Source organism: Mus pahari, chromosome 23 (genome assembly GCF_900095145.1).
Source record: "Mus pahari chromosome 23, PAHARI_EIJ_v1.1, whole genome shotgun sequence".
Taxonomy (NCBI): domain Eukaryota; kingdom Metazoa; phylum Chordata; class Mammalia; order Rodentia; family Muridae; genus Mus; species Mus pahari.
The window spans coordinates 5,846,993-5,869,874 of record NC_034612.1 but is presented as its reverse complement, the minus strand read 5'-3'; the positions used below and the strand labels follow the sequence as shown (position 1 = coordinate 5,869,874).

The window sequence follows — 22,882 nt, the reverse complement described above, 5'->3', positions numbered from 1 at the left end:
AAAAAAAAAAAAAGGAAGAAGTAGTAGCAGTAGAAGTTAAGTCATGAGAGTCCTCCCTAACCCACAAGAGGGGATAAAGCCTTACAACAGAGGCTTCATGTAGCTTGTTGGCTAGCTTACCTTTGTGACTTTCCTTATGTGAGGACAAAGCCTTTAGGCTGTGGAGATTCAGAAACAAAGTATCATCTTGGAAGCCTCCAGCATCCCGGGCCAGGCAACCATAACCCACAGCACCTTGTCTCAGACTCTGTCATCTCCAGAGCCACAAGAAATACATTTCTTCTTTATAAACTGCCCCGACTCGGGTATTTTACTATAGCACCACTACACAAAAATATCCACCTGTGTTTACAGACGGTCTGAATGACGTGATGACGACCCACGTCTGGGTCAATGAGTCGTCCTGCTTCCGATGAGTCTTCAACACTTCCACAGCAGATTAACGGACAAACAGAAACTTGAGCTTTCCGCCTTTTGGTCTTCAAGGGAAAGCAAGCAATTCATGAACATGTCTGGGTTTCTTCTAAAATCCATCATCTCGGTTAACTGTAAGAATCATCCAGAGTTCCCGACAGCTGTATCTGAATCCAAACCTTGGACAAGCTGGAGCCTGGCCTGTGGGGCTCAGCTACCACCCCTGAGGGATGCACACGCATCTCTGAGATCCACATCAGTAGGCCAGCCCTTACTATTACCCCACCCCCACCCCCAAGAGAATTCAAGTGTGCCATTTGGAAACTCCACAGCCAGGTGGACCAGGAATCAGTTCACCCTTCCCCTAATCTGTGGCTGTCTGAAGGTGCCACGGGAGGGTACAGTAGCAGAGTCACCTTCAAAGTCTTCCTCCACGTCTAATAACCCCTTCTGGGCCAACTTCTCTATTATTCATTGACAGACCCAGGGGAAAGCAGAGACTCCTGTATTGTATTTCCACACGCAGCCCTCACTGCTTCAGGAAAACAGATGGGACATGTGAAGGAGTCCCGGCCCTCACACTTCAGACAGCATCAGCTGCATCTTAAGCCAGCAAGAAAGAGCCAACCAGAGCAGCCTCTGCCTGGAACAAGAACAGGCCAGTTTCTTAGCCTTGGCACTAGAGAGAGAGAGATCACTAAGTTATTGGTGTGTGTGTGTGTGTGTGTGTGTGTGTGTAGGCTGTAAATTATTGAGTATTTTACAGCTCTGTCCCGACCCCTCTCCACCCTTTGGATACCACCAGGAACCCACACCCATGGCAACCAGAACTAAGCCTAGCTACTGCTAAGCATCCCGTGTGGAGGAAGGCAGGCAAACTGTCCTGGCTTCGAGCCACTGAAAGGAGCCAGACTGTGGAAGCTCTGCTGCCCCGCAGGGCCCACCTCTTCTCTCCTTGTCTTCTTAAAGGAGTGTGAGCAGTTCTTAACCAACCTATGGAAAACACTCCCTGCTGCAGATTAGGAAGTAGGTTGTCTCTCTCTCTCTCTCTCTCTCTCTCTCTCTCTCTCTCTCTCTCTCTCTCTCTCTCTCTCTCTCGTCCCCAAGGGCCCAAGAGTCTGTCAGGAAACTTGGTATGCACCCAATACCTTGAGTTCTGTGAGAATTAACGTGTGTGACACAACTTCGCACTAAACTCAGAGAGGCAGCTGGGAGGGCCCGGCCTCATTACATAGCATGGCTGTGTGATTTCACAGTTGTTCCGTACAGGTCATTCCCTGGGTCCAGAGGACCTCTCAGCTCCTTTTAGAACCAAGTCCTGTTTACTCAGCGTATAAGGCAGCCCCTGGCTGCCAAGAATCCCTAGGCTAATAGCTGAACTGGTTGGCTGGTAGTGAATGGACATTTTTCTAATGTTTGTTCTATGGGAAGAAGTTGCAACATCTCCCAAGTCCTTGTGAGTCATTTTCTTTCTTACAGTCACAGGGGAAAACCCTCTGTAGCCTACCATCAGATTTGACTGTCAAAGTCAATTTTTAACTACATCCGATTACCTTGTTGAGTCAGAGATATAAAGCGGCAGGTATCTCGGGAGTTGGGGGTTGGGGAGGGGGAATAACGAACCATAAGTGGAGGGGACAGTGTACCTTGCAGACAGGAAGTGTCTAGTCAGGAGAGGAAGTATCTGGTTACCTTCATTGGAACTCCCTCGAAAGAGACATGCAATATTAAGTTCTCCGTGGCCTCAGTGTAATGGGATCGGGAAAAAGCTGGTGTTGACCTGTTTTTCTGGTTAGCCGCCTTCTGGCTAATCTGTTCTGGCTTAATCCTTGTAAAGTAGCCTCGTTGACCATTTAAAGGAGCTTTCTGGTCCCCTGCCCTTCAAAAATAGCCTTAAGAGCAAGTCCCCACTAGTTCACAGAAGCGCTGACCAAACTGTGCCCCTCCCCCACCCCTCTTCCTTCCAACAGCTTCTGATTCTATTCATCCCCCAGAAATAGACTCCCTCAGAGCTGAAGATTCCGGGAGCCTGCACAGACCCTGACAGGGACGTTTTATGGTCTCTGAAAAGAAAAGATGCCAAGGGAATGACTTTTTTTTTTTTTTTTTTTTTTTTGAGACCACTGCTTTATTTCATATTTCAACAACAGAGCCATTCCTCTCAGGTGGATCTGGAATCGCCCGTGTGTTCTCCTCGTTCTTAATAAAAAAAGGTAATGAAGAAAAAGCCTGTATTTTTGGAGACCTAGAATCTTATTGATGCTAATAGAAGCTTTTGACTGCGATTTCGGGTTACGATTATTTCCTGCTGGCGTCCTGGTGGTCACACAGAGAGTTCCCCACTCCGGCGGAGACAGCTGTCCACGGCTACCACCGTTGAAAACAAAAGTGTTGAAAAATGCACCTTTTACAATAAAAAAGTAGAAACCAATTCAATTTCCTTTTTTTTTTTTTTTTTTACGAATATAAAGTTTCTTGTAAATATGTACAGTCTGTTGAGCTAGCTCTATGTAGCAGGAAGCACTTCACAGACGAGACACGCAATATACACTTGTCAGGGCTCAAGGTGCCCGTTTCTCGTGGAGGTCCTAAGCGAGATGCCAAGACTGAAGACCAGTTATCAGTGACCATTCCAAATACTTGTGGACCAAGAGACAAAACACTTCAGCAAACAGCCAGTCAGATCTGCCCTGGGGTGGGAGCGGGGAGGACAGGGGACGGGGGATAGGGAACATGACCCCCCAAGACTCCAAGCAACACGGAAAACACAACAGTAGGGCACGGGATGTGGAGGGTCACAGCGTCTCAGACAAGAAAGCACTTAGGTCAGAGACAGAGCAGGAAGGAGTCTGCATTTAGGCCAGGTTGTAATCTGGGAAGCGACGTGGACTGTGGACGCGTGGGCTGAAAACACAGACACGGTCACCTGCTGCGGTGGCGGGGACAGGTCTACCTTTCAGCCTGCCTAGGGTGTGCCTTCGTGGTGGAGGCACGCCTAAGAGACGAGGAGAATCCAAAGCAGGAGAGGCCTTTGTGGGAGATTAAAGGCAAAGATAAGGCCGCAAGTTCGCTTGCCATCTGCAAAGCCTCTAGTTGGTTGGTTCTATCCGGTTGCCAGGAATTCTACGCTCTAAAGAGGGCGGAGAGACGGGTGAACCGCACTGCACCTAAGGGGCACTCGCCAGCCCGGAGGGGCTGGGAGCGTTGAGCTGCGGCTTCTCTCCAATGTCCTGGCCTTAGGTCCAGCCCTAGGGTGAGGCTCATCTGGGAAGTCACAGTTTCGTGGGGGTAGAACCGTGCTGGGTTTTATGTGAGCACACAGTCGTCCTTGAAGTCAGCAGGGAACTGGGAGGCGGGAGGGAAACGGAGGAGTGTGGTTTGCTGAAATCCTTCTCTGGTCGTAAGGCTTGAGCGTTTTTTTTTTGTTTGTTTTGTTTTTTGTTTGTTTTTGTTTGCTTGTTCAGTGCTACAGATTGCAGCCTGCTGTGGCCGGTTTGTTGACAGGTCATCGGGAGGGTCTTGATTGGGTGGGGCTATGGGATGGCAGCAGTACAACGGCAGAGCAACCCAGGGAGGAGTCAGGCAGGTCAGGGGCAGCACATGCAGCGATCCGCCATGCAGAACTCCCAGTCGGGTCTCCTCCTCATCCCAGAGGAGTGACCCCTTGGACAGGAGGCGGTGCCCCGGGTCCCAGGCCCAACCCCAAGGCCTATGAATGCTGGGCTTGGAGCAAGTCTATTGCGCGCTTTCCTGGCCAAAGCTACGCAGAAAGCTGGAGAAGCAGGCTGGGTAGATGAGGCTGAGGGGCGGGCAGGGGAGGAGAGCTCGAGGTCCCTTGGCCCCAGGTCACTGCCTCTGAGCCGAGGCCCGACCGACCCTCCATACATTCTCAGCTGGTGGGAAGGGAAGTCGTCAAGGCCTTAAAAAGGCAATGAGAACGGTAAACATTTGGCTACGATGTCACCCTGGGTAAGACAGGGCCATCTATGGACCGGGACAAGAATGACTGAAGCTACATGAACAGGGGAGGTTAGCCGACCGGCAGGGGGCGCTCTTCTAGGCTACGTTTCAGTGGCAAAGACCTGATGGTGTGATCTAGCTAAAAACCGCTACAACAGGAAATACATCGCTATCCAAGTCTACTAAGAATTCTGTTGTCTTAAAAAAAAGAAAGAAAGAAAGAAAGAAAGAAAGAGGAGGAAAAAGAAATAAAAACCAAAGGAGAGAAAAAAAAAAAAAAAAAACCAACCAACCCGAGGATCTTAGAGTAGCAGTAGACTTCCAGCCACGGTTCCGAGTCCGGGTTGGTTTGATGACCGGGTTCAGGCTGGAGCTAAGTACAAAAGTCTGTGAATGCTGTGAGCGATAACAGTGCAGAGATGACTGCAGGAAGGTGCTCCCTCCCCTCCGAGGTGGGGATGCTGAGCGCTGGCGGCGCCTAAGAGCCTTGGCTAGTTGCACCCCTTGGACATGGGGGTGTCCGTGCCAAGGACAGTCTGGACCCAGCTGTGCCGAATGCGGGCCGGGCCGGGCTGGGCCGAGCCAGGCTGAGCCGGCCAGGCGGATGGACAGACGGACGGGTGCTGGGGTCCCCTGTGGCAGAGACCCAGAGCGCCTTATTTTCCTGCAGACTGAGAGGAGGAGGTGGTTTTTTGTTTTTTTGTCTTGTGTTTCTTCTGGCTGAGACTTATACTGAAGACTGGTCCCAGACCTAGGAGTCAAACAGAGAGGAGGGGGTTTTAGCATCCAGAGCCAGGAATGCCTGTCTTGCCCCTCCAGCGGTTGCCCAGGGTGCTATACTGAATGATGCCAAGGTAACAGGACCAGCCCTCAAACAATGGGGTCAGGCGGGAAACAAGTCCCCGAAAAACAAAAACCAAAACAAAACCCAAACTGATTTTGCACGGTTGCACGCACACATTTGCACACTCAGTTTTAACGAGACCACCTTTCTTCTTTCTTGGCCCGAAGAAGTGTGCAGTAGCAGCATCTGTCAGAGAGGGCCACGCAGTGTAGACAGGCCAGGGTCTCTGTCTATACTGGCCTTTAGAAACTGGACGGCCCACCAAGGCAGACTGAACACGAGGACCAGTGTGAGCCCACGCATGAGAGCTACCTGTGTCACAAGGCGGGCACAGCTGCAAGTCTCTGGGTAACCCTTCCAGAAAAATACCAGCGACTACATTATGTCTACAGTGTTTGCCTGCGTGTTGGGAGATGGCTAAAATGCTATCCTCTGTATTTTATAACGGGGATGTATATGCTTTTCGCCTGTATGCACAAAACAGCCCCAGGAACGTCTACTGACTATTCCTGCCTCCAGGGCGGGGAGCAACGAACCAGCTGGTAGCTGTTACATGCTGAGGTGTGTGGACACTCCTCTTAAATCACACGCATGCCATTTGTGTCAGAAGCCCCTTAAAGCACGTTTTCTCCCTAAGCTTTTACTTCTCACATGCCTGCGTCACAGAGACGGAGCCCTGCTTTCGTAACAACAGCAGAGAAGCATACGGGACGGCCCTGGGGGATGACGCTGCCTCACCTTGTTAACCTGGGACAGTGGGGTCCTCACGGCTCCCGCAGGCAGCCGGCCCCTGCTGCTGTCTTCAAACAGTCTCCCTGGGGACCGCTCTCTCCTCGTGCTGAGCATCCGGCCTGGGGACTTCTCCCGCTCCAGCGGGCGGCCTGGAGACTTGTCCCTGCGCAGCTCTGTCCGGCCCTCTCTGTCTCGGTAGCGGTGCGGTGTGCTTGGCTCTCGGGGGTGGCTGGGGCCTTCTGGGGGCGCCGGGCTGGAGGCCACGCGTTTGGTGATGTGCTCATTGTATGTTGGTGGGCCTCGCTTGTTGGGGCTGCTGGGGACAAGGAGGGGTCAGGAGCGGAGATGTCACAGGCCCAAAGCTGTAGCTCCCGTCCCCTCTAAGTATCCACACGGGGGGACCCTTTCCAACACTGTTTGTTCGGTTTAATTTTTGAGACAGGGTCTCACTCAGTATGTATTCAGCTGGTCTGGAACTATAAAGCTTCCAAGTCATGATCCTCCTGCCTCAGCTCCTAAGGGCTGGGGTTAGAGACGCAACTACCATTCCCTCTTACTAGGAAAAGCTTAGAGCCGAGGAGGGGGAGGACAGGAGAACCCCAGACTTCCAGGTGTCCATGCCAGCTCCCACGTACTGCGTCTTCACCACGCTCCTGCCTCAGCGAGGCCCTCGCTGTCTCATAACGACGCCAAATGGGAACAAGTTCTTGTCACTGCACAGGCAGGTGTGTGGAGGCGGAAGCGGCCCGGTGAGCTGCCGAGGGGCCGAAGCGAGGTCAGCCCGGTATCATGATCTCCTCACTCTATCATACCAACCTAATATTTCCCAGGGGTCTCCTGTTAGGGGCTAAGCCTATCATAACTCAGAAATCAGAGGCCCACCAAGGATTGTGGTGCGAGGGAGCCCTGGTGCCCCGATCTGTAACAGCATTGTGCATAGCATTTGGTCACCTCTCTCCCCCAGGTGGTTTTTCCAAGTTTCTGTGGCAACTGATACAGATGCTCAGAAGGCTGATGGCCCCAGTCATGGCAATAATAAGATGGCCTATGGACACAGGGATGACACCTAGGGAAATTAGGAAACCAAACAACAGACAGAGACAGTCCAGCTAGCTCAAGAAAAACAAAAAACAAACAAACAAACAAAAAAACCCTGACCCAGAGCTTAACCATCTCTGATCCTCTGGTCCACCAAGGTCACAAGGACACTTTCCCTCTTTCTCCAGTGGTACTAAAACTTGAAGCCAAGGCCTTGTGCATGCCACACAAGCCATCCAACTACAACCCTTTTCGCCAAGCCCCGGGTCAGTGTGACCTTTTGGTAGGATCACTCCAACCCTCAGGCCTGGCCTGGCGGGAACTTGCTGCAGGAAGGAGCTGAAAAGCAGGACACCGGTTTGCAGAAATGATCTTCTAAGTGTCAGCTGGTCGTGCACAGCTTTATGCCGCGGCCTCGCCTCCGCATCCAGTGCTAACTAGTGATTCAGATAAATGCTCTGAAAGCCAGCCGACTGCAGGTCTCTGGGGTATTAAATGTAGGGGAGTTGATTTCTACACCCTGGGATCAAATGCCTCCTGGAGCTGCAGAGCTCAGAGAGACAGAAGAGGCACAGAACAAATAAATCCAAGGGAGAGAAATACATTAAGCTTCTTTGTAATGAAAGAGACATTCTAGCGAGCGTCCACAGGGGCCCATCCTAAGGCTTGCGGGAGGGAGCTCTGTGTCCAGGGAAGCAGGGTGGCTTCGGGAAGGCCACTCGGGACTGCTGCTTAGATTAATGAGGGCAGAGACAGCACTCATCACTCCAGGCCAACTGGGCAGTCTTCCATCTCCGTATCCATAATGGCCAATGAGCTACCACGTCTACTTTATGGTTTCTGCAGAGTTATGGTCCCCGCTCTGCTAAACAGACCAGGAAACCCGGGGTCACAGCCAGGCAAACCAATCATAGACATTCTGACCCGCCCACAGCAGCCAGCAGCAGCGATGATTGGATGATTGGTGAGAACCCAGTGCAGGTGGAAGAGGGGCTTGGGGGGGGGGCTCCCCGGGCGGGGGCTTCCCTGGGGGAGCCAGCAGGGACTTACAGTGGACCACGTGGGGCGCGCGGCCATGGGGAAGCCTACTGCCAACATTTGGACCCCTCTCTGGCATGAGTTAGAAATGACACCAAGGTTCTAGGCACTTTAGGACAGTGCACTGGCCCCCGCCGTGCCATCACTCTGGGGATGGGATCAAGTCAAAGGGCATTGGCGCTGGCCTCTCTCAGCACATTCCCATGGTTAAAACCACAACTATGAAGAGGTAAGGCCACCGCTCTGACATGTTAATGTCAGAAAGATTGCACAGTTTTCTGTCACTTGTCCCATCAAGGTCCTGGACTGACTAAAAACACACCGATTAAGGCAGGGGTACAGGGGTGGCGCAGTGGCAGAGCCCTTGGCTACTATGCCAGTCCTAGGGCTCAATTCTCAGTACTGCCAACAACAACAACAACAACAACAACAACAACAAAAACAACAAAAAAACCACGCACATGCGCACACTCATGCATGCTGACCAAAAGGATTGCAAAACCAGCTTGGAGCAATCCAGCAGCATTTTTGCAAGAAAACCGACCTTGCTAAGGAAGGCTCAATGACGACTTAGCATGCTCTGGGCCCGTGCCTCTCCCCAGACGGATGGGAGAACTGAAGCCAGACAGCCACCACAAAGAATTAGCAGCCTGAAACATCCGGAAGGCACAGACAGGCTCCAGGGTCTCATAAGCTCACTTCCAGAAGGATCAATATCTGACCTGGGAAATCTATACAGACACCCAGGGCCGTCTTCGTTGGACTGAACCTGGGGACTTGCTGGACAAGAAGAGGCCCCACCTGACAACTGAACAGTAGCCCTTGCTGAACTTGGAACAAAGCCGGAGGCAGTTGCTGACGTAGAGGAAAACAAACTTCTTTTGGGAGTGACAGCAACATTTTGAACTCAGATATTGGTGGAGACTTAACACATTTACAAAAATGCTCAGATCACTAAACTGTACACCTTGCAGGGTGTCCCAGGGTAGTCTTTTTTTTGTTGTTGTTTTGTTTTGTTTGTTTTTCGAGACAGGGTTTCTCTGTATAGCCCTGGCTGTCCTGGAACTCTGTAGACCAGGCTGGCCTCGAACTCAGAAACCTGCCTGCTTCTGCCTCCCGAGTGCTGGGACCAGGGTAGTCTTTATGGTAGGCAGATATTGCAGTAGAGAATACAGTGGGATCCAGGGGACTGGAGGGTTCAAGTGTAGAAATTTACTCCCCACTGTGCGAGAGTAGAGTTTGACATGCCTGTGCCTGTGCGAGTTGAAGAGCACTATGTGCTTGCAGATGCTGGAAAAGATCAGAAGAGGGTGGCAGATCCCTGCCACCTGTTGGAAGCCTCCTGATGTGGGTGCTGGGAACCCAATGTTAGTCCTCGCCAAGACACACACGCGCACACACGCACACACACGCGCACACACACACACTCACTAACCACTGAACAATCTCTCTAGTCCTCACAGTGAGATGTTAAGAGGGTTGAAATGGAATTTAATTGTGGTATTTGGAGGTGGGGACATTGCCTTTGGGATGTGAGCAGGGTTGGATATAAAGACAGAAAGGCATGTAAGTGTGTTGGTCTCTGTCATTTTACCATGTGGGCCCTCGACTACACAACAGTATTGTACTGGCTGGTCCTGTGTGTCAACTTGACACAGGATGGAGTTATCACAGAGAAAGGAGCCTCCCTTGAGGAAATGCCTTCATGAGATCCAGCTGTAAGGCATTTTCTCAATCAGGGGTCAAGGCCGGAGGGCCCAGCCCATTGTGGGCGAGGCAATCCCTAGGCTGGTAGTCCTGGGTTCAAGCTGAGCAAGCCAGGGGAAGCAAGCCAGTAAGTCACATCCCTCCATGGCCTCTGCATCAGCTCCTGCTTCTCGACCTGCTTGAGTTCCAGTCCTGACTTCCTTTGGTGATGAACAGCAGTGTGGAAGTGTGAGCTGAACAAACCCTTTCCTCCCCAACGTGCTTCTTGGTCATGATGCTGTGCAGGGATAGAAACCCTGACTTGGACAAGCACCACGAGCCTCTTTCTTTATAACTAACCCAGTATCTCATTGTCATAGTGCCAGAAAACAGACTCACACGTGGTATTGTTTTTATGGAGTCACACACATGCAGACTCACACGTGATATTGTTTCTATGGAGTCGCACACGTGCAGACTCAAACGTGGTATTGTTTCTATGGAGTCGCACGCGTGCAGACTCACAGACTCACACGTGGTATTGTTTCTATGGAGTTGCAGGCGTGCAGAAAGATGTCTGAACAGAAACAAATCTGTTTTCTTCCTGGGTGGTGGTGTGAGGGGAGGAAGAGAGGAACAAGGAGAGAAGCCAGGTTCAGATCCTTGAGGGATGAGGGGAGAGGAGCGTCTGGGCCAGGAGTTCAGGGTAGTGTGGTATGCTGGTTTCTGTATGCTTGGGTCAGGGAGTGGCACTATTAGGAGGCGTGACCTTGTTGGAGCAGGTGTGTCACTGTGGGTGTGACCCTCTCCTAGCTGCCTGGAAGCCAGTCTTCCACTAACAGCCTTCAGATGAAGATGTAGAACTCTCAGCGCCTCCTGCACCATGCCTGCCTGGATGCTGCCATGTTCCCACCTTGATGATAATGGACTGAACCTCAGAACCTGTAAGCCAGCCCCAATTAAATGTTGTCCTTGGTAAGAGTTGTCTGGGTCATGGTGCCTGTTCACAGCAGTAAAACCCTCAGACAGGAGTTTGTACCAGGGATGGGGCATTGCTGTGATAGGCCTGACCGTGCTTTTCTTTGGAAGAATGTGGATTTGGGGACTTCGGATTTGGAAAGCTTTGGGATGCTTTAAGTGGGGCTCAGTGAGCCATCCTAGTAGGAATATGGAAGACTTTGTTGCTGAGAGTAACTTGAACTGTGTTGACCTGGCCCAAGAGATTTCAAAGGAGAAGAATTTCAGTATGTGGCATAAAGACTGTTTTTGTGGTATTGTGGTGAAGAGCGTGGCTGGATCTTGCCCTTGTCTGAAGAGTCAGCCTGAGGCTAAGGTAAAGAGATTTATTTATATGAATCGCATTGACAAAGCAAGCCTCAAAAAAGCCAGCAGAGACTCTGTTCTCTGCTGAAGTCTCATGAAGAGCATGCTGAACAAGTGAAGCAAGTGAAGAGAGGAAAAGTATAAAGTATACGGTTCAAGTGTTAAAGGGGCGCATGGAAGAGAATTCTATGTTCTAGGAGATAACACATTAAGAGATTATGGGGCAAGACCCCATCCAGCTAAATTTAGATCTAGGCACAGTGGTACACACTTTAATCCCAGGAGACAGGCATGCAGATCTCTGAGTTCAAGGTCAACCTATAGAGCAATATCCAGGTCAGCCAAGCTTAGGCAGTGAAGGAGTTGGAAAAGAGGAAGCTGGTGATAATGTAATAGAACAAGGGGCCAAGTTCCAGCTCCTGCAAGCAGCTTTGGCCATGTGGCTCTGGTTTGATAGTTGGGGAGGGGGGGAGGAGGAGGAGGAAACGACTTGGACAATTGATGCTGGATAGCTGGAGCTAAGAAATTAGCCGTGACCAGCTGGGGAGATGGCTCAGTGGTTATGAGCATTGACTGCTCTTCCAGAGGTCCTGAGTTCAATTCCCAGCAACCACATAGTGACTCACAATCATCTGTAATGGGATCTGATGCCCTCTTCTGGTGTGTCTAAAGATAGCTACAGTGTACTCATAAATGTAAAAAAGTAAAATAAATAAATGAAGAAGGAGGAGGAAGAAGGAGGAGGGGGAAGGAGGAGGGGGAAGGAGGAGGAGGAGGAGACCAGCATTACTGAGGTGAGATCTTCTGGGAAGTGTTTTCTGAGGGCACAAAGAAGCTGTGTTCCAGAGATAGCTAAAGTTGTACCTCAGGCTGCAGCTGTATTTGGCAAGGTATAGGAGTCACCCAGGTGGTACTGGTTCTGAAGGCATGAAGGGGTCATGAAGAGCAGCTGAGGCTTGGCTCTGTGAGAAACCATGGAAGGCCACTGGTGAAGGTGCAGCCTCAGTTGCAGTTGACGGCCCAGGACTGAAGGGGTCATGCAAAGAATTTGAGGCTTGGCACCATGAAGAGAGCCTATGAGAGGCTATTGGTGAAGCCTAGTTGCAGTATAAGGCCCCAGCATATTGGAGATGCCAGTACCATGGGATGATCACCAAGAACAGCAGTGGCAGTGGAGTGGATCAACCTGGGCTTAGAGTGCGACAGAGGGCAGAGCTGGACACCAGCTCTTTGGAGGAGCCCAGAAGACCATGCGTGGATCCCAGACATAGAAACAAGAAGCTGTGAAGTTGAAGTTGCCTTGGGTCTCCAAGATGTTCAAGATGTCAGAGCCATGGACTAACTGCTGAGGAAAGCTGCTACCAGGGAGTGGAACCAGCCCCAGGGAGAGAAGTTTGTTGCAGTCAACAAAGATGAAAAAGGAGTGGAGATCTGAAGACCCCTTTGACATCAGCCATGGAGATGCAGAGTTTGGAGTTTGCCCAGCTGGTTTCCTGTGTTGCCCTGGGGATTACAGTTGAGTGACTGGGAGATCTCAGAAGAGAGAGACCTCGACTTTTGGACTTTTAACATTGTTGAGATGACTACAGACTATAGAAACTTTTGAAGTTGAACTAAATGTATTTTATAATTATAATAGGCTATGTTTAGGTGTGGTCATAAACTCATTTGTTTGAAATAGCCTATGAAGGCCAGGGAGTGGAATGTGATGGTTTGTATATACTTGGGTCAGGGAGTGGCACTATTAAGAGGTGTGGCCTTGTTGAGGTAGGTGTATCATTGTGGGGATGGGCAATGAGACCGTCTTCCTCCTAATCACGTGGAAGCCAGACTTCTAGCAGCCTTCAGATGAAGATGTAGAACTCTCAGCTCCTCCTGCACCATGCCTGCCTGGATGCTGCCATGCTTCTGCCTTGATGATAATGGACGGAACCTCTGAAACTGTAAGCCAGCCCCCAGTTAAATGTTGTCCTTTAGAAGAGTTGCCTTGGTCATGGAGTCTGCTCACAGCAGTAAAACCCTAACTAATACACATGGGGACCTGACAAGACCATTATCTCTTTAAATTAAGGGGCAGGCTGCTAGACTGATGGCTCAGCAGTTAAGAGCGCTGGCTTCTCCCCCCCCCCTCCACCCAGAGGACCTGAGTTCAATTCCCAGCAACCACAGGGAAGTTCACAATGGTCTGTAACCCCAGGATCAGACACCCTCTTCTGGTCTCCTTGGGCAAGGGGCACATACATACATACAGGCAAAATATTCATATGCATAAAATAGAATTTGTTTTTAAAAAATGAGCCAGGTGTAAGTAGCACAGTCTGGAGGCAGAGGCAGAGAGGCAGAGAGGCAGAGAGGCAGAGAGGCAGAGAGGCAGAGAGGCAGAGGGGCTGAGGGGCCCAGGGGCCGAGGGGCTGAGAGGCAGAGGCAGAGGCAGAGAGGCAGAGAGGCAGAGGCAGAGAGCCAGAGAGCCAGAGGAAGAGAGGCAGAGGCAGAGAGCCAGAGAGCCAGAGGAAGAGAGGCAGAGGCAGAGAGCCAGAGAGCCAGAGGAAGAGAGGCAGAGGCAGAGAGGCAGAGAGGCAGAGAGGCAGAGAGGCAGAGAGGCAGAGAGGCAGAGGCAGAGAGGCAGAGAGGCAGAGGCTGATGACCTCTATGAGTTAGAGGCCAGCCTGGTCCATAGTGACTTCTAGGCCAGCTAAGGCTACAAAATGAGACCCTATCTCAATAAAACAAAAATATATAAAATACATAGATCTTTATTTAAAGAGATTACTATTTAATACTTTCTGTGCCCTTTGGGTACTATATTGGGGTTAGATTTCCAACACAAATATAAATGCAAGTTATAAAATAAAATAGAATCCTGAAGCGTTCTCAGGTTCCATAGAAGACTCCAGGTGGCCTGGAAGCCACTGTCCACCCCACCCCACCCCTGCCCCACTCCTCAGGACCTCCCCTCTGCCTGCTTTAGCTCCCTGCCCTCCCAATGCCCCTCCCTGCTTCCTTTCTTTGAGGGAAGTTCTTCCTGGTCCCAAGTCTAAGCTGCAGGTCCTCCTGTGAGCTCCCACAGTGCTCTGGTGGGCCCATCAGGACAAGACCAAGGGCTCCAGTTGCCTCCCTCTTGCGCTGGGTGTGAGCAGCATGAAGAAGGGGCCACAGGGTTCCCTGGGGCTCAGCAGCTAGCAGGACTGACACCAAAGCACGCTCCCTGCTGCTTTGACAAGGCTCCCTCAGGGCAATGTCAGACGCTCCCTGCAGCTGTGACCAGGAGCCCTCCCCAGTCTGATGCTTTTCCTTGAGCGTCTTCACATGGCAGGGGGAAGGAGACTCAGTACCTGCGGGAGGTGGAGGGCACCCGGTGCTGTTCGGTGCTGGACTCCTTCACCAGGTTTCCTTTGCAGCATATGACCCTTAACTTGTCCTGGTACGAGGAGGCCAGGTAAATCGCTCCAGAGGAAATTGCGGGGCCCAGGTAGCGAGGGTTTGGGATTTCCAGATACGCTCGGGCAGGGCTCCTGCAGGATTCCAGAAGAGAGTTGACAAAGTCGTTACTGGCGACCTCCATTGCTGGGTGGTACTCCTGTCTTCAAAGCAAGGAGGGAAACGCTTACCCCAGTGAAGAACGGGCCTGGATCTCAATGACTTCCAGGGAGTTGAAGTGAGTCACAAACAGATAAGGTTCTCTGTAGGCTGCAAGGCCACCACGGAGGATGAACATGAGGGAAAAAGAAAAGGTGGGGAACAGGGGGGTGCAGTAAAATCAAAACCTGAACAAGATAGGACCAGTGACCCAGCATCCAGCACCCATCACAGAGCCAGTGACTCAGCATCCAGCACCCATCACAGTGCCAGTGACCCAGCATCCAGCACCCATCATAGCACCTATGACCCAGCATCCAGCACCCATGACTCAGCATCCAGCACCCATCATAGCACCTATGACCCAGCATCCAGCACCCATGACCCAGCATCCAGCACCTATCGCAGCGTAACAACACTAGCTTGGGTTCAGTCACTGCCTTGTTGCTCATTACAGTCTAACTTAACTTACATCAGAGGAATGAGTTACATAAATTTACTGCATCCCTATGGAACTCTGTGCAAGGTAAAGGATGCACCAGGAGGCCATGTGTCTACCCACAGTGCACCGCTCAGCCAGCAGGGCAAATTGAGAAGCATGCCCAGAGAGAGTTATCCTCGGGATGGGGAGAAGTCTACCACAGGCTTGCATTTGCATAGAACACTGGGGAGACGATAAGCTTCCTATATATAAGTATTTTGCCTGTATATAAGTATCTGTGCACGTATGTGCCTGATGCCCTCAGAGACCAGAAGGTGTCAGATCCCCAGAACTGGAGTAACAGATGGCTGTGAGCTGCCATGTGGGTGCTGGGAACCGAACTAGGGTCCTCTGGAAGAGCAGTCAGTGCTTTCTCTGGCCTCTCCAAGTTTTTAGAAGACCAGGATTTACATATTACAATAGGGCTTTACTGTTATTCTAATTTGCTTCATTCTGTAGATGGTCTCCCCGTGTTCGCCCAGGCTGGCACACAGGACCTCCTATGTGCCAGCACAGCAGCTTACATCTTAACACTTATCTCTCTAAGAGGGCACACTGCAGCCAGAGAAGACGGGCCGGGCCCTGTTCCCTCCTCTGTTGTCACGGCTGCTCCTGTGGCAAGCCATGACTCTGAACATGGCAGCTCTGTTGGCCTGCTTGAACCAGCAGAATGTGGTGCAAGAGAAAGGCCACGAAGCCTCTGTCTGTAGTCCTGGGTGAGTCTAGATGAAGAGGAACCAAGGCCTCCAGCTACGTGGCCAACAGAAGAAGAAGAGAGCCTGAGACCACCTTGTTTCTAAGGCTGGTTTGTACTTCCTGCTTGCCCTAGATCCCAGTGACACCATAGGGACACAACCAAGCAGACCCGGAGCCTCGGACAACAAGCTGCTGCTTTAAGCTCCTGAGATCCAGGACTGCTTATTACATAGCAACAGGTGAACAATAACAACAAATAAGTACTTTCTTTTACATTTATTTACTCTGTGCATTCGCGTGTGTATGGGTGTATGTGTGTGTGTGTATAGGTGTATGTGTGACAGAGACAGTGTGTGTGTGTGTGTTTCTGACAGAGATGTGTGTGTGCGTGAGTGTATATGTGTCTGTATTTGTGTGTGTGTGAGAGAGAGAGAGGGAGACTCTGTGTGTGTGTGTGTGTGTGTGTGTGTGTGAACACCCTTGTCTTGTCTTATTGGCCTGCATATCTGTTTCTTCTTTGACCTACTCTGCATTTAGGATGTACATGCAGAGACCAGCATCTGATGAGACAGCATGAGGATGCCTCCCATGGTGTGTGCGCTTAGAGAATGAACAGGTACGAGCTCACGGTTCTGCCTAGTCAGAACCCATTTCTGTTCAAGTATGCCATGGAATACTACACAGCCTTGAAAATGACTTCAAATCCACGAGGAATAGTCTCCTTTGTATCATGAGATTGTATGTTCCACAAGGATGGACCGTGGCCTTGGAGACAAGATGTTCACAGTTCTCTACAAACACACTATTAGGTGAATTCTGCCCACAACACTTAAGTCTGTTAGAAGACACCAGCACCAGACCAAAGTCAAGAGCTCCACATGATTCCTTCCCAGGACACAAACTTTGGATCACAGGAGACCCCCCCACCCAACCCCGTACCTCACATACCGAAGGCCAGAGGTAAGCGACTCCACTTGAGATCATCTGTGCGGCTACGTCTTCCGTAAGAATCCACGAACACCCCAAATTCTGTAAGGTACCAAGGGCATGGAGACATTAGCCACATGTGCTTTGATGGGAGAACAAGGACCAAAACTGACTGCCTCTAACCGGACTGGCAAAGCCAGATGACAGCCACGGAGCCATCGCCAGTTTAAACTGAAACTTTCCTAAGTGAAATTTTCCTAGTAATCTGTTTTCTTCAAAAAAGAGAGTTGACCCCCCCCCCCAAAAAAAGTGAGAGGGGGAAAAGGGAGGGACAGACAGGGAGGGGACAGGAGGAGGGAGAGAGACAGGCAGGAAGGGGGAAAAGAAGTGCCCAGAGATTAAACACGAAAAGGAAAAAACAAACAAACAACAACAACAACAAGAAAAAACCCAAGAGAAAACAGTAAAAATCAGAGGAAGATGGTGACTGACGGGAAGCAAGGGGGGTGAGGCAAGAAAGAAACGTCAGGATGGCCAGGCCACTGCCCTGGTTAGGAGGGAATCACAGTGGCATCTGTGACGCTGAGTAGACATTCTCCACCCCCTTGGTAAGACCCACTGTGCTGAGCAAGGTTAAGGCACTGGGTCCTGGCCAGCGACCGACCTACCGTGGAAGCACAGCAGGTACTCTTCTCGCTGCCCGGTGCTGTTCGCCTGCACGATGGAGACGGGGAAGCTGTTGGACGAGGAGGCGAACACGGCAGGTGCCAAGGAATGGTCGTTCTTGTCCAGGAACTCTGTGAAGACAGGCCAGGCGGGGCTTCAGGGATGAAGCCCGAGCCACCGGCATGGGGTGGGGAGGAGGGTGGCGGAGGGCAGCTGTACCGTCAAGCGTGTACTGCTTCATGTCGATCTCATAGAATTTGTTGGTCCCAATGAGGATGCTGTAGTTGGTGAAGTGGATGCAGCTGCAGGGCTCCGAGGTCTCGATCTCCTGGGGTGAGGGGCACAGAGGGGAAGAGAAGACATGGGATGCAAGTTTCTGCTGCTCTGTTTCTGCCTGGGGCTCTAGCCAAGCCTCTCATGACATGCCAGGGTGACCCACGACCTGTATGGTACCTTACTACCGTTGCTCTACCCCAGCCCCTGCAATCCTGAAAAAAAAAAACCAAGGTGGAACTGCAACTCCCAAGTGGGTGAGAAACGCCATTTGCACAAACAGGCAAAAAACAAAACAAAACAAAAAAAACCCGCAACAATATATCCTTGCAGGTGCCAAGGGCAGGAATCTCACAGCAACTACTGACACTGGCGCCTGGGTACCTAGCCTGGTGTCTGGCTTTGGGCTGGCTTATAATTTGCTGGTTTCTAATTGGAGGCTGTATCTATGGGGAATTACTGCATGCCTGTCTTAACTGCCTCCTAATTATTTGTGGTTCTTCCTAGTCTAATCCTAATATCATTAAAAACAAAACAAAACATGCTTTCTCGGAGTGATGGCCAGGAATCCTGTTTGCCTGCAGCCAATGGTTTAAACTTTAATCATCACCTTCACAGAGAATGTATCTCACAGAAAATGTATTCCTCGGCTGCATACCACGCCTGAGGAAACAGATGCGGGATGCTACCCCGAGGTGGTAGGAAAATCAAAGGTAGACTCAGATTTAGATGGGGAAAGGCAGCTCTTGCCCAGCTTCACTGTCCCCTTTGCAAATCAGAAAACCCTGAGGTGGCCAGCTCCATCCCTGATCCACGGGTGGTGGAGAAGCACTGGCTAACGAGCCCACAGAGGCAGCGGCTCACCAACAACCTGGACACGTCACTTATTTCCCCTTTCACTCCAGTATTACCATGGCCTGACCCGGCATGAGCTGGACTTGTCACTACACAACTAACCTGGACACGTCACTTATTTCCCCTTTCACTCCAGTATTACCATGGCATGACCAGGCATGAGCTGGACTTGTCACTACACAACACACTTAGTCTGGGGACAGCGGACACCGTCTCCAGAAGCGAGGCAAAGTTAAAGGTTGGAATGTTTCTTCCTCTACACAGCAGTCACCACCCCCACAGAGCATTCTGTCCTCAGGAGAACTAGGCCCTTGATCACAAGGCAAAACGGAGCCACTGCTGGCTTATCCCTTCTCGCCAGAAACCTCCAGGTGCTGAGGAAAATGCGACAGACACTGCCCGGGACTGTTAACTTCTAAGACAAAGCTGCCTCTGTCAGCTCAAAGGGGCATCTCTTCCATCCACCTTCAGAAAGTGGAGTCTGCTGAACAGATCCCCCCAGGAGTAAAGAGAGAGGGGACACTGTGGCTACCACAGGCTCTGGGCTCTTTCAGGAAGGACAGGTCTCACGCTCTAAACACAAAGGGCCAGGCACAAGCTATCCTCAGCACAGTTCGATGGGACCCCAGGGGGAGGCTGGGCTGTTGGCTTGCCTTGCGGATGCAGTACTTGCTGAGGTTGTCATTGTAGCGGAGGATGACGACTTTGCTTGGCATAGCGGCACAGATGCACAGGCTGTTCTCGATCTAGAAGGCCATGGGGGCAAGAAGGAGAACTTGTCACCAGCACCAACTATAGCTCTGCCCAAAACTAAACAAGGTCTCAGCCTCAGCCCCACAGACATTCTGGAGCAGATCATTGTCTGTGACGGAGGCAGGGACCACCTGTACACTGGAGGACAGTGGGAGCACCGTAGCCCTAACCACCAGATGCCTGTGGCGTGCCCTTCACTTGTGATAACCACAACTGTCTACATGTTACCATATGTCTCCTGGTTTGGGACTCACTGACTTAGCTGGGACAAAAGAGAAGGTCTAGGGGCCATGTGGCATCTCACAGTTCATACCTGTGCCTTTGGGTGGAGACAGACTTTTTTGACATTACTGAGTTGGGGAGGACAGGGTGACACACGAGGAAGGTGAGGGGTAGGTACTAGGGAGTTTTGTGAGGTGGTTCATCTCCACTGTCAACTTGATGATTTGGAACCCCTTGATGATTTGAGGACATACACCTTGGGCACAGTTAGGCCCTTCCCAGAGTGGATTATCTCAGTCTGGGCTTCTTATCTGGTGCTGTGATCATATCCTCCGACATAGCAATGCATAGGGGACAGGGTTTGACCTGGTTCTCAGTGAAGGGGTTAGTCTGAGGCTGTAATGGAAAACAGGTCAACAGGAGCTGGAGCAGGTGGGGGCGGAGAGAGACAAAAGCATGCACACTGGAGCGTTCTCAGCGCGAGTTGCTCAGTTATACAATCCAGGGTGCCCTGCTTAGGGAATGGGAATGGGCCACCCCACATTACCTGTGTGGCTCATATGGGTTTATATCCCCCAAAGGCATGCAGAGGGGCTCCTCTCCCAGGAGGTTCTAGATTGCCCAGTTAGCAACTAACCACCACCATGATGGGGTGGCCGGCAATGGGCTGGGGTCCCACACAGAATATGGCTGGAGAGGAGGGAGCCTGAAGAGGGCCAGCACTCCTATCTGCTGTCTGCTACACATGGGCCTGAGCCAACAGCCTCGGGCTCCGAGCTCCGGCTGCCACGCCTTCCCAGCCATGACGGACAGACAGACAGACAGATCCATGGGAAACTTCGCCCAGTGGAAACAAGAACAAACACATTTGGGTCCAGAGGAGAAGTTATTCAGTCAGGTCGGTGGCTATGGAGTTTTAATGAAGATTCTATTTCTGCCTCCTACAGTCAGGCTTTTATCTCCCACTGAGACTGAAAAGAGACCCACTGCACATAGATCCCTAACTGAAGGGCAGAGAGGAAAAACGCCAATGACTGGAGATGCTGCTTCTGGGGTTGGGGAGGTTGTGCAACACAATTCAGCATGAGGCTTTACAATTTACAAGCACATTTCACATTGGATTTAGGATTCCAAACAATAGAAGGAGTGATTTGTAATTTTTAAGTTATTTTTGGAAACCGACATGTACATTTCTAAGTAACTCACTGTTCATAGGAGAAACTTTAAAATCCATGGGATGGTAATGAAAAACATACACATCTACAGACACAAGGTGCAGCTAAAACAGTAGTCAGAGGACAATGCATAGCCTTGGGGGGGGGAACCCTTCCAGTTTCTTATCCAGCTCACTCTGTGGGTCCTGGAGACATTCTTGGATCATCAGGCTTAGGCAGAGCTGCCTTTCCCAGCCAGAAGCTGCTCCTTTTTAAAGATTAACAAAGTAGCCAGGCATGGCAACTCAGGCCTGCAGCGTTGGCAGTTTGAAGGCTGGGGCAATGTTGCCATGAGTTTGAGGCCAGCTTGGACTACAGTATGAGATCATATTCCAAGCAACACAACTCCCCACAAAAGAGATGAACAGGAGCGAAATGCAAGGCATTGGACCAGCAAGAGGGCTTAGCGGGGAGTGCGGTTGCCGCACAAGCTGGGTGACCCTATGAACAGTGTAGTAACCATTGGCTACTAACACTGCAGAACCAATCCACAGACCAAAAGGACTTGGGCGAGGGCACAACGGTGTCAGCACACACCAGTCTGGAGGCCTTTGTCTCAGCACTGTCCCATCAAGTTACAGGACACTGCCCGCACTAGCATTGTAAGCCATCTAGGGATGATGGAGGCAGAGATGATGGAGGCAGGGCAGAGAGCACGGGACCCCATCACCGCACAGCAGAGGTCCGTAGCATCTTGGCGTTTTTGTTTTGTTGCTAGCGGTGGTTCTGGAGCCAATCGGTGGCAGGCACAGAGGAACCACCAAATAAATATAACTTAGAATTACTAAGTTTCTAGTAGTAAACACACTTTCTGTGTCGAATCACCTTTTTTTTTCCCAGATTATTTTTGGTTTGTTTTGAGACAGGGCCTCAGGACACATCTGCAGCAGGCTTGGAACTCGCTCTGTAGACCAGTCTGACCTTGCACTCAGAGCTCTGGCCGCCTCTGCCTCCCGAGTATTGTTCTGCAGAGGCTCATCACACACAAACTTGTTCTCTAACCCTCTGTGACCCCGGATTTCCGCCATCAGCTTCCCAGCTCCTCAGACATTTCCCTCAGACCCAAAGCCTGGGCCAATGTCACACGTCTACCCAAATTACTTCAGTACCAGAAGGAACCCAAGTGTTCGCAGGTCCAATTTTTAAGGTCAACTCAGTACGTTTGGTGAGAAGGGGAGGCCTGATTTCCAGAACATTCCACCAGCGAAAGCCTGGAGGGGGGAGGAGGCGAGTTACCTTGCCAGCAGCGAACAAGTGGCAGCCTTTGACGGCTTCGAATATGTTGGGGGAGACGTCGGGCTGGGCGGGCAGGTGTGACTGCGCCAGGGACTGCTTCACCTTCTTCACGTCCACCAGGCACAGAGCCCGATCTTCACCTGAGAGGAAAGGAGCAGCTAGCTGTGGTCAGGGGCCCCACCAGTGAAGACACGGGGGACAACTGCTTTACCCGTGACTCAAAACCACAGGAGCCTCTGTGGACAAACTCAGGGGGTGCTCCTCATCCAAGATGAGGGGGCAGACAGGCTTCTGAGTCTGGAATATCTGCGTATAAAATGAGATACCTAGCGGATGGGACCCAAGTCTACACGTGGAATTCCTGTGTGTTTCTGTAAGCTCTGCGGCTTACAGTTTACTCTATACGGTAGCTTGGGGATGGGGGGGTCCTGCATTTTGACTGAGACCCAGCAACTGAGATCAAGGAAGGAATGTTCCACTGGGTGATGCCATGGTGACACCCAGTCTGAGACCGAGTGGGAGGTTTTTGGATTTTCTGAGAAGGGACACCCTTGACCAGCATGCGCGGTCTTGTCTCCGCCCACGCTTTAGATCTGGGGTTCATACCTACAGTTAACTCAAATGTTAAAAAAATATATAAGTAAATGTATGTGTTCAGAAAGGAAAACCGTGTAGCTAAACGTTGGCGAGTACGAATCCAGAGGAGGGGTCTGCACACTCATGAACACAGGAAGGACCCTATAGCAACCATATCATAGGTGTCTTGGGTGCAGCAGGCCAGCTCCTGAGAGGTCACAGCCCACACAGGGCCTGATGGGATAGTCCCAGAATTCCAACACGTGGGAAAGAGAAGGATCAGGAGTCCAGGGTCAGCCTGGGCTACCTGAAAACCCGTCTCAAACAGAAACACGAAGTTTGACTTGACTCAAGTCTATGAGGCCTTGCAGG

At 51.1% G+C, this 22,882-nt stretch overlaps 1 protein-coding gene across 2 annotated transcripts in view; it reads right to left on the bottom strand.

The window, feature by feature from the left end:
* Window positions 1-5,091: 5,091 nt before the first annotated feature.
* Window positions 5,092-22,882, bottom strand: part of Cit (citron rho-interacting serine/threonine kinase) — a 155,698-nt gene continuing 137,907 nt past the window's right edge. For both annotated transcript variants that reach the window (XM_029533619.1, XM_029533618.1), the window contains 9 exons: window positions 21,935-22,074; window positions 19,163-19,255; window positions 17,601-17,709; window positions 17,384-17,512; window positions 16,737-16,817; window positions 14,644-14,722; window positions 14,368-14,547; window positions 5,957-6,266; window positions 5,092-5,125 (listed from right to left, as the gene is read on the bottom strand). In XM_029533619.1, coding sequence (XP_029389479.1) covers window positions 5,102-5,125; window positions 5,957-6,266; window positions 14,368-14,547; window positions 14,644-14,722; window positions 16,737-16,817; window positions 17,384-17,512; window positions 17,601-17,709; window positions 19,163-19,255; window positions 21,935-22,074 — 1,145 coding nt within the window. In that variant the 3' untranslated portion in view covers window positions 5,092-5,101. The remainder of the gene's footprint in view (window positions 5,126-5,956; window positions 6,267-14,367; window positions 14,548-14,643; window positions 14,723-16,736; window positions 16,818-17,383; window positions 17,513-17,600; window positions 17,710-19,162; window positions 19,256-21,934; window positions 22,075-22,882) is intronic.